At 32.5% G+C, this 12357-nt stretch overlaps 1 protein-coding gene across 8 annotated transcripts in view; it reads right to left on the reverse strand.

The window, feature by feature from the left end:
* Positions 1-12357, reverse strand: part of celsr1a (cadherin EGF LAG seven-pass G-type receptor 1a) — a 141741-nt gene that overhangs the window by 36188 nt on the left and 93196 nt on the right. For all 8 annotated transcript variants that reach the window (XM_073947235.1, XM_073947236.1, XM_009300462.5 and 5 more), the window contains 3 exons: positions 9579-9736; positions 6591-6754; positions 5712-5837 (listed from right to left, as the gene is read on the reverse strand). In XM_073947235.1, coding sequence (XP_073803336.1) covers positions 5712-5837; positions 6591-6754; positions 9579-9736 — 448 coding nt within the window. The remainder of the gene's footprint in view (positions 1-5711; positions 5838-6590; positions 6755-9578; positions 9737-12357) is intronic.

Genomic DNA, 12357 nt, shown 5'->3' on the forward strand with positions numbered 1-12357 from the left:
AAGCCCTGAACAAGTTGAGATTCATCAGTGCTGTTCTCCCTTCTATCGTTTGATTGCAGCAGAAGCCTGATCACATGGAAGATTTACAGTAGAGTCTCGGAGTCAAGTGAGGTCTCGAGATGTCAGAAAGAGTGTGAAGAATCCCCACACAAGCATAATTAGGATTATCACACTTCTGAGACTAGAGAGAAGTGATAGAATTACGTTCAAGACTTAACAACAAGCGAGACTTGACATGTTTAAAAAAAAAAAAGATTTTTCCAATTAAATAAATATATAAATAATTTAACTAAATACCTTAAGGTTTACCAACTTGAGGTACACCCCAATTAATTTGTGAAGACAAAAATGTAAAATATTTCTTATAAACAGGAATAATCAAGTTTATGGAAAATAATACATTTAGTTTAGTTTAGTTTAGTTTAGTTTAGTTTAGTTTAGTTTAGTTTAGTTTAGTTTAGTTTAGTTTAGTTTAGTTTAGTAATTTATTTATTTTTTTGGAAACTCTGGAAATTGGAAATTTTGCATTTAAATGTTTTTTTTTTTTATCCTAAGGTGACTACACTATTATTTTATGGTATAATTAGACAGACTCAGATTTCACAATTCTGTGACTGTTGCTAAAAAAAAAAAAAAAAAGTCACAGTTTTGTGGAGCTTGTAATTTATTTATTTTTTTTCAATTTAGATTTCCAGCATATTTTGGTCAGCCAGGACCATGTTTAAATTCCCATCATGCCACAGAGCCACATCTGCATAGTTTTACATTATAACATTATAGAATATGCATATAGAATGTGTGCCGCTAGTCATAGATTCTCATCCTGTGTGTAATCTGTTAAACTTCTAAATATAAATTGCATTTATCCATCTGCTGTTACAAACATACGTCTTTTCTATATATACATAAGACTTAGCATTTATTTTCAAACATACTGTAAGATTGAAAATTGACTAAAACCAAATACGGTGTGTTCTGATTATTTAATATTTAAGGCTACTTGAAACATCAGACGTTTATTGGCCATCAGATTTGTTGTTGATAGAACAAAAAGCAGCTCAGTTTAACTTGGTTGTTCAAAACTTTAGCTAATATGCATATTAGGCATGGGCCGATATGACATTCTGACGGTATAATAACCTAAGATACATTATCACGGTATTGTGATTACTGCTCTAAAATATGTTCTTTTTTTTAATTGTCTGGGTAAAAACAACAGTTTTTTCTCCTATAGAACAGAATATGTTTTAGTTTAAGAAACAGTTTAAATATTTTGGAACAGTAAACATGCGCCATTGAAATAAAGTATTTTTAATTTGCTGTAAATTCAAAATACGGTAAAAAAAAATGAGCGCAAAACATGACCAATCAATAAAAAGGGATTTTTCTGCTTTGAGTAAGATGGCACAGAAGCAAGAAACTGGCAGCTACAAAATGTGTTGAAATGAACTTATGTTTTTAAAAATACTTTATACTCTTGGTTTAATTAATAAAAATAAATAAAAATAATAAGTAAATAAAACTCAATTTGTGTATGTGCATCACTTGATGATGTGCGGTTAGAAGGCAAAAAAACTGAATTAAGCAGTTGTTAAAAAGAAACAAACAAACAAACAAAAAATCATACATATACCATAGGAACAGTATGACAGAAAACTTTGGCGGTTTTAAAACCTTGACTTTTTCAAACTGCGGTAAACCTTGAAACCGCTTATCGTCCTATACGCCTAATGAATGTAAAGGAATTATATATCCATAGTAGTATATCATAACGGGATTCAAATGCTTAATTATTATAATGAACAAATGCTGCGTAGTTTTAATTAAGGTGGTCAAAAGAGTAGAATGCATCAAGGCCTACCAAACCCATTACACAAGTAAATATGCCATATTTAATTTATTTCAGCAAGATTAATCTAATGCTATTGTTGAGGAGAATGTTGTCACAGTTTTCTTTATTTTTAATCACTTAGTATCAAATATGTTAAAGCAGTTTTTATTGAGATGTTAACACTTTATTTCTGCTGCAAATGTTTGTCATTTTAGTTGCAGAAAATCGCGTGTTATTGATTTATTTTATCGTGTAAAATCCTGGAGGTACAGACAAGAGGGTCTAACATTTTCACATTTTACAAATTAATAAAAATATAACACTAAATATACACTCCAAAAAACATTGTTGAACCCTTTACAAACTAATTATTTAAAATCAGCTGAAACAATTCAATTCTTAATTTATTATTTTTTTTTACTTAATTGTTTTATGTTCAATCCACCTAAAGTTGTAAAATCAATAAAGTTAGAATAACATGAAGGAATTGTGTGGAAGCCAGCATTTTTACACAGTGTAAATCCGCACAATTCCTTTATGTTGTCCAAACAAAAATTAACTTAATTGTTTTTCCAAAATTAAGGTTAACCAATAAAAACCAATAAAACAATTAAGTTGTCCCCCAAAACACTGAAGAATTATGTTGCTTTAGCTCATTTTAAATAGGTAGTTTGAACAAGCACCAAAAATATATAATCTCTATTAAATAAATGTCACATTCCAGAATTTTGAAGATGCGTAATGAACTCGTGCGCATAATTCCCGATGACACAGACTGAAATTTGAGTTTCCGCCAAGGAACTGCCAGCCATCGCAGACTGAATTACGTGCTTTACTAGCGATGGACACTCTATCTGTGCTGTGGCACAAGTGTAAAGGTGATAATATCTAAATGATGCTTTTGCTCGCTCTGGAATCAAGCCATTAGCTCTAAAACAGCGCTAGTATCCTGTAACGAAGAACATGAAAGCCTCCAAAACAGGGCTACTCCAGGCATCAGTTTAATAAAAATAACACCCTTTTCCTGGCAGGCATGTGTCTCTGCCAGAATATAAAACTAGAGAAGGTTGTTTCAGTCAACACGCTTGTCTGTTGGATGATGACATGACTTGAACATCCCAGCTTTATAATGAAGCGCTGCCCCGACAGGCCTGTGACCAATGTGATTCACACTATCTCCATTACAGAAGGTCCGATCGTCACCAAAAAACAGCCACTGGGGATGTGAGACACACTATCATTTGGGTTGTTCAAACACATGCAATCACACCCTCAATTTATCATATGTAAAGTCCTGTTAAGGCTGTATCAGTATATTGACTGACAGAAATGGCTAATTTTATTGGCCTGTAAACTGTGACAAACATGTTTCCGTTCTGCAAGAATACTGGTTTTATAAAGGGGTAGTTCAGCCCAAAATGAAAAGTCTGTCATGATTTACTCACCCGTTATTTGTATATAAATCTGTATTTTGCTAAATAACATAAGAAGATACTTTAAAAAATGGTGGAAATCTGTAAACATTGACTTTCATTGATTTTCCTACTATGGAAGTCAATGGTTACAGGTTTTCTCCTTTTGTGTTTAACAAAAGAAAGAAATTCATAAAGGTTTGGAACTCTTGAGGGAGAGTAAATAATACATTTTAATTTTTGAGCTATCGCTTTAAATGCACCAAACATTGAGGTAAGAACAGAAAATGCTGTGCTTCCTGTAATGGTTGAGTTAACCTGGAAACACTTTACAGTAATCTAGACTGACATGTATTTTAAACCTGACAATTAAACTTGCAAAACCTAATGAGTTGTCTATCTAGATCGTTTTCAGGTATCTCAGGGCTTGATATGAAGGCTTTTTCCAAATAAAGTCTCTTAAGAAAGTAGTATATCTTAAAGAGACAGTTCACGCAAAACTGAATTTTTTGTAATTATTTACTAAGCATTGTTTACAACCTGTTTGACTTCTGTAAACGGAAAAGAAGATATTTTGAAGATATGTGGTTTCATTCCTTTTTCTTCAAACTATCTTTTTTAGCGTTGAACAGAATAAAGAAACTCATAAAAGTCCCAGAAAGTTGAAAAGTTATTTTAAGAGGACAGTTCACCCAAAAATAATCATTTCCTCCCCATTACCTCTCCATAAAGTGGTTGTAATTTTTTTATGAATATCTTTCTTCTTTTGAACTCAAAACAAGATATTCAGAAAAACGTTGGAAAAAAGCAGTCATTGACATCCACAGTATGAACTGTTCATTTCCCTGACATTTTTATTATATATTAATTTGCTTCTTATGCTGGAGTTATCTCTTATTTGTTTATTAAAAATTTTCTCTATCCAACAATAACTTGATGTCAATGTTATTTTGTTATGGTTATCAGACACCCCAAACATAATCCAATACCAATATATTTTAAAAACTGGACCATTTCACCCAGTATTTGTGTGTAATAAATGTTTTGTTTTGTTATGTTAGCTTAGCATCATGCTAGTGCAAAATGAGGTGAGCAAAAATGCTGATAAGTATGTAAATATATCTACATTTCATAAAGAGAAGTATTAATATTAAAACTGTTTGACTAATATAAAAGCAGTGTTTGTGCAGGGTGTGAATCTGCTGCCTCTGGTTAAGATGCTGCCTTTGAAGGTGAACGATTTTTAAAAAAACATCTTTGCGAGAGAACACAAAACTTTGCGAGAGAACGAAAAAACTTAGAAATATATATTTTCCTCCCACCCATTTTTTTCTTTCACCCATTATTTTTTTTTCACCCAGCCAATTTTTTTCTCCTCCACTACTTCCCTTCCGGGGTTCCGTATAATTCAAATACTCAATATGTAATTGAATTACTTGACACAATACTACAAAAAAATCTCAAAATAAATATCAACGTATAGACAATGAAACTTTTAATTTGAGTCAAATATGGCCCTTAATTATTTTTAATTAAATCATTTTTTATTTTAATACAAAAATTAAAATAAATTTTTTTTTTTATAAAAAAAATATTTTATCTTAATACAAAAATTTTATATTTTACTGTTTAACTTTCATGTGCAAGCGAGTGTAACAAACGTGTTTTGTGACCACTTAAGCTGTATGGATTTGCCAGTTAAATGAATACTTTTGCTGCAAACATGCATTTACAATGGTATGAACCATTATAGGGGTGGTCAAATATATAATATGTTTTCACGTTATTTATAACTTTAATTAGTATTATTAAAGATACAGATCAGAGCAAACTATTTGTCAACTATTTAAGGGCTGACCCCCCGATATATCATGTTTTGATGTTCTTCAGGGTGGGATCAAGCATTATTTAGATCAAACCACCCTGTAATACCGCATATATATATATATATATATATATATATATATATATATATATATATATATATATATATATATATATATATATATATATATATATATATATATATATGCATGTGCAGTTAGCTTGATAAATGTACCCTCAAGTAGCTGAAAATACATTTATAAACGTATAAAAAACTATAGCATTTTAGGCAAGTATATTAAAAGTAACAATAATTAAATGACCTACATAAAAATAAATAGTAATCCATTCCTTTTTTTTCAGCAGAAAAGTAATCTAGTTACTTTATAACTAATTACACCCAAACTACTGCCAACTTTGCTAGCACACTGCTGAAAGTCTGTGGAGAGCATATCCGTAAGGTCAATAAAGAGCAGAAAATCAGATCCTGACCAGCGCTTATCGTGTGTAGACATTTCACTTTCAGGAAACGCGGCCGCATTAACACCACCGCCTGCTTCCTTGAAGCTCACGAGCAATCAACAGCCAGTTCAAAATAACAAATGCTTGCACATTCATGCGCACACACAATGCCAAACACTCACCCTGATCACAGTTCTTGCCGCCTCGACCTTCGGGACACTCGCAGAAGTGCGTGTTCCACTTATTCTCACACTGAGCTCCGTGCTGACACAAACCCTCGTAGCAGAAGTTCTTTTTTGCAGGACAGCCTGAAAATACATCATATATACATGAAACCTAGTGAATTTGTAAAATTGACTATCTTTTCATTATGTTCGGGGCTCTTTTTGCATTATATGGACTTCCATTATAACCACATTTATTGACTGGGACACCATCATACCAAATAATCATGCCTTCGAAATTGTTGTTGGTTTTCCCTGTTAGGAGGAGGCAGCATTTGTCATGTTTACTGTTGATCAGCAGTTGGCACCATTACCATAGTGCAAAAGGGTTCTCAGGAGTAAAACAGTGCATAAATACAGTTACTATGTTTACCATGTTCTAAGAGTTGCTTATTTTTGATTTTCTCAAACATTTCAAGGTAGGTGTGCACTCTTGCACTCTCTTACACTCACACTATAATGCTTATAAAACCCAGAAAATACGCTTTATTTAGCACTGTAACTGCTGATCAACAGTAAAATGATAGTGTACCTCCAAACCACCAACAATCAAGAATGCACGACTATATAGTGTCACTGCTTTGAAAAAAAAAAAAGTCATTATAATGAAAGACAAAAGAGCAAAAACAACCACTAGAACACAATTTACCCTGAGTGTATTGTTGAGTTTTTAAAAATTCCAAAGCATTTTCACAAAATCTGTGTCATAAACAATTAGTCTATTTGCTGAAACACTGTGAAAGCTGTGGCCAAAGCCTCAAAATCAGAATACAAGAGTTAAGGAATTACAACTATTCGAAAGTTGATCAGCAAGCAATGTAATGATTTGTGGCTAACCTTCGGTAGTGCCATTGTTGGCAATGTAACTGGCCATGTCAACTGATTTACTGTCAATTGTCAGGTTCCTCATGCAACCCACGAAGTCCCGGTTCCGTATGGGGAAATCCTCCGGAAGATTTGGAACACCGCCAAGTAAAAGTGGTCCAGTGAGATCCAAAGACCTGAAGAGAGATGAAACACTTAAATATCCACCATAGTACACTGCAAAAAAAATGCGTTTCTTACTTTTTGTCTTATTTGTAGTCCCATTTTCTACAACTTCTTAAATCAAGAAGCGTTTTTAGACAAGCAAAAATATTGTCTTGTCTTAAAAAAATAATATGCCATAATTAGGTGAGTTTTTCCTTAAAACAAACAAAATAATCAACCAATTGGGTAAGCAAAATTATAATTGTTTTTTCTTTTGACATATGATTATTTTGTTTACCTCATTGGGTGATTTATTGATATATTATATAATAAAACAGGTCATTTCTTAAAGTTTTTGCAGTACAAATAAATTATAAACAGGTACACAGTTTTTACATACTGTAGAAACATATGAGTAAATGAACAGTTTTCTGTATTTTGTGATTCATGCCTTTGGTCAGCTTGCATTATAATTGCATTAGGACCTTGATCTTTCCTCTAACAATTTTGGACGTTGAAAAGATTGAAAAAAATTATAAGTTTATTATAGTTTGAAGTGATATATTATCTGGGTTGGTGTTGTAAATGACGCAACTACTTAATTCTCTTATTTTGCATACTTAAATTTCAATATCTGATTTCTCACTGCTGTTTCAAACTGCTAAAATATAAAATAAAATAAAAAACTTTGTTAAACTGCAGAGTTGGATTTTCAACATTAAAACCCAATAGAGAAGAGATCAAAGACCCGTAATGCAATTGATTACATTAATATCTGAAAGACACCAGTGGTTTACAAAATAATTTATTAATGGATACTTTTTTACAGTGCACATCTATTAGAGTAATCACAGTGTGCAACATTTTTAACTTTTGAAAACAGCAAATATGTGATATATGAATAATATAATTTTTAAAATATCTTAATATACATCTTAATGGTATTTATGCGATTACAAACCTAATCTCCATACAATAAATATCCAATATTTTAAATATTATTGCATTTTTTCATCTGATGGTTTCTTGTTTTGTTAGCTTGTTTATTCATTCATTTATACACAATATTTATTTTTGAAATGGCAAGCCAGTATTCAATGTCAAATGATCCTTCCTTCTGAAATCATTACAATATACTGACCATTAGCATGTATTGAAATAGTAGCATTGTTAATAAGTTTATTGTACGTTATGACAATTAAATTAAATTGACAATTAAATAATACTTTTTTTTATAAAAAATCCTTCAACAGCAAATGTTTTAATTGTGTGTTTCAATGGTTAGTGATATTTATTTCACCAACAACATGTATTTCTTTCTACTTATATATGACATTAAGTTTAATATATATATATATATATATATATATATATATATATATATATATATATATATATATATATATATATATATGCAGTATATATATATATATATATATATATATATATATATATATATATATATATATATATATATATACAAACACATAAATGTTAAATTGCTAAATATTTATTCAATTTTCAAATAACTGCTTTCTTATTGTAGATTTCAATGAAATTATTACTCCAGTCATTAATGCTTTTATTGCTATTACATTAATAATATTAATAATGAAAATAATAATTAATTTTAATTTAATATTTAAAATCACTGGAATAAAAGATTAAATTAAATTATAAATTACTCTAAAACTTATATTGCAATAACATTCACAATTTTACAATTTGAACTGTATTTTTGATTAAATAAATGCAGCCTTGGTGAGCAGGATAAGCTTATTTTAAAACATTTAAAAGACCTATTGACCCAAAACGTTTGACTGGTAGTGTATATATAAGTTTTAAACAGTATTGTCTATTAAAAGATCCTGCAAATGATTATTAGAATTTGGTCATGACACCATTTTATGCCAAAGAAAAGATTGCAAACACTTTAATTTAATTACCAGGTCTCACTATTAATTATGCCAATTATTAAGGGAACACTCCACCTTTTCGGAAATAGGCTCATTAGGATTAGACCGTGAGCATTTCACTCAAAAAAAAAAAAAAAAAAGATAAACTTCTGTAGTTACATTTTGTTCTAAGATCAACGGAAAATGAAAAGTTGCTAGGTCAATTTTTTTGAGTAAGATGCTATTGGTCTGATCTGATTCAATAACCTTTGCTAAGCTAAGCTAAAAGTGCTCCTGACAGAACTTTAGCTAGTCTGAATGAATTAAAGAATGAATTCAACACTAGGTGACTTTAAAATTTGCCTATTTAAAAAAAGTGGAAAGTGGCTTTAAAATTTTGGCTGTTTATTAATACTTATAAAGTACATCTTCTGCATGATCTACATCCCTAATACCTAAACTCAACTACTACCTAAATAACTATTAATAAGCAGCAAATTAGGAGCGCTGAGGCAAAATTCAATGATTAATCTGAGTGACCAAATGTTTTCTAATAGAGAAACCAGACGGGTGAAAGGGGGCGTGACCTTCCCCAGCCAACCTGTCAATCACTGTCTACAATCTCCATGACAACAGAGCAATAGGGACTGGAATGTTGCCATGCGGTATATAAAACAGGTCTGTGCTTATCAAACTGGAGCGACGGGTTAAACCTTCACATTTATCTACTGTTTTTTTTTCTTTGATGTGTTTTAATGCGAAGCTCTGTTCCAGCACGCAACATTATCTGACGCTTCAATTTCCATCTAAAGGATGAGTAGATCTTTCACAAATGAGCTATATGTGGATGTGTGTCCTGAGGGAATGTGAAGTGTAATTACAAATAATTGCAGAAGACTAATTTTCAAGAGGATGATGAGCTCTTGTTTGGTTTATACAGAAAAAGATGAAGATAACTCACTTCTTCTGGCCGGTTTGGGTGCCCTGGGCAGCACATGAGTAATTGCCGATCTGAGTGCCAAAGCGCACTGCCATGGCAATGTCACAGTCATCTACAGCAACCACTGCCACCTTTTCACCTGACGGACCTTGAGGCAACCCCAAATGACTGATCTTGGGCTGGAAAGAGGAGAAATGAGAAAATAGATTACAAATCAACAAACATCTATATCATGTAAACTGAGTTTTAAAACATATTTATTTTACATTCTCTTTTTCAAAAAAGATGTGGACTTTACTTTAATGAAAGTGTATTTGTAATGTGCTTAAGATCCTGAAAGTAACATTTAAGATTTTTTTTCATGCAAAAAATAAATAAATACATTTAGTCATTTAGCAAATGTATTTGTTCAAAGCAACTTACACTTGAGGAGGCATTCAGTGATTCAACAAGAAAGGCAATACAGAAGAAGTGCTATTTACATTAAATACATATATTAAAATACTATATAATTTTAAATACTATATAAAGCAAGCTTAAAAGTTCAGTAGGTGATTCAGACACATTTTTGTTGTGCTGGTTGAAAGTCTCTTCACATTCCAATAGTTATGATTAAAGTAAATGATCGAACCCTATCTATCTGCATCTTTATATTCTAGGTGAGGCAAAAAAAATAAAATCTGGTCATCCAATTAAAGATAATTGGTCTGACATTTCCCAGAATTCTGATAAGTAGCCCAAACTGTCTGTCAACAAAAGTAAATTTGCAAAAGTAAAACTGCGCATCTCTTCACGCATATCTGCCATTTCTGTGCTTGCTTCACATTCATGTGCACACGTCACAATCATAGCATATGTGCATTTAAAAGTTAGCGTAGCATCGCGGTAAAATCAAATGCTGAATCAAAACTTTTTCAAATCCTGAATCAATATTGAGGTTAGTTTTACATGCTAGAGGAAGGACGACACCATGGCAGAAGTATTTCTTATAGACAGGTAATGTTCTGTTTTCAAACTATTTGAGTCACGCAACGCTGATATAGATTATGGTGTATTATGAATGGCTAATATGCACAGAAGTGTTTTTCAGCCACTGAAATGTCCCGGTGAAAGATTGATGTGACCAATTTCAATTTCATGAGGTGCCTTTTACAGCATCGACAATGTAAATTTTTATTTTGTTTAACAACAAAACATCAGTAAAAAGCGCTGTTCAGCCTAGCCTGCTTTACTGAGGTCAAGTTAGTTTTATATTCATATCACATTGGTTCATTTTTGAACAATGACAACCTTTACTTTGAATATTCGGTCTGAAACAGCATGTAAGTATGGCTTAGTAATAAGTGTAATTCCTGCAAGCCGCCGGCCAACCACTAACTACATCTCTAGTCGGTGAATGACATGAACTAGTGTTATTTCTATCTAGTATGCGTGTTTGTGTTTCAGGAGGCATGGCTTTGGACGCCAGGCGAGGGACTTTGTTTCAAAGATATTCTGCTAACCAGTTAGCATTTTGACAGATCACCTACAGATCACCTTTAATATATAAATCTGTCTTAGTCAACTTTTAACATTAAAATAAAAAACTCTGGCTTCCACAAAATTCCTTTATGTTGTTCAAACATAAATGGATTAAGTTAACTTTTTAAAAAACAATTGAGTGACTTTTTTTTTTTTTTTTTTTTTTTTTAATGTGAAGTGATCCAAATTTGGTGCATTTCGGATGCTAAAACAAAGTGTGCCCCATAATTTGGGGGCTTTGAACAAAAAAGCTCTTTCTCCAATAAACTTAAGTTTGCATGGAGGCTAATAGAGTTGCAGAGAACATAAATAAAGAGGAATGATCTAGAAGGAGTTTATACACTTCAAAGAGAGCAAAGCTACTCAGAAGCACTGTAAATTCCATCGAATCTTGCATCCATTTCTGATTATGACAGTTAAGTTTGAGAGCATGAAACACTTGTGTTAATCACACAAAAAATGCTGGGTTTCACACCACTTCTTCATGTTGTCCCAATCCAAATCGGTTTAAATTATAGATTTTTTTCCAATTTAGGTGGATTGAACCTAAAATAATTAAGCTGCCTCTAAAAAAACCTTAAGAATTGTGTTGTTTCAACTCATTTTTAAAAAGTAGCTTAAACAAGCAGCAAAATGTTTTTTGAGTGTATATTAATTTGGCTGTCATAAGTATATGTTCTAAATGTAAAGATGATTTTTTTTTTGTGCGGATGTTTCCAGAATGCAGTTCAGACATGCATGACTGTAGCGTATGGGCTGAGAGATAAGAGATGTTTACAGGAGATATATCTGTAAAGTGTGTCCGGGCTTTGAACACCTGGCCCACCTGTCTGACTGAAATGCAGAACAAGAAAGTGACAGTAGGAAAGAAAAGCCAGCGTCGTGTGTAAAGCCTGATTTATACTTCTGCGTCAAACACCGGCGTATGCTACGGCGCTGACGCATAGCCCTTCGCCGTGGCCATCGCCGTCACTGACGTGCACCTCTCAAAAAATGTAACTACACGTCGCAACGACGCGTAGCATAAGCTCTGTGATTGGTCGGCTTGGTAGCGCTGACGAGTCTGGGCGGGACCGAGAGGCGCGCGAATGGCGCGACGCCGCGCGAGCGATTGTTTACAAGTGTGGAGTCCCGTGAAGGAGCTCCGGATTGAAAGTTTTGTTTTGTGTTTACCTCATAGTTAAAGTTGTTGCACGTCCGCCGGTTCCTGCCTCAAAATGAGCGAGTTTGAGCCACTTGTACATCCCGGAAGTGTTCAGGAAATGCAAAAAAGTAGCGA

Source organism: Danio rerio, chromosome 4 (genome assembly GCF_049306965.1).
Source record: "Danio rerio strain Tuebingen ecotype United States chromosome 4, GRCz12tu, whole genome shotgun sequence".
NCBI lineage: Eukaryota > Metazoa > Chordata > Actinopteri > Cypriniformes > Danionidae > Danio > Danio rerio.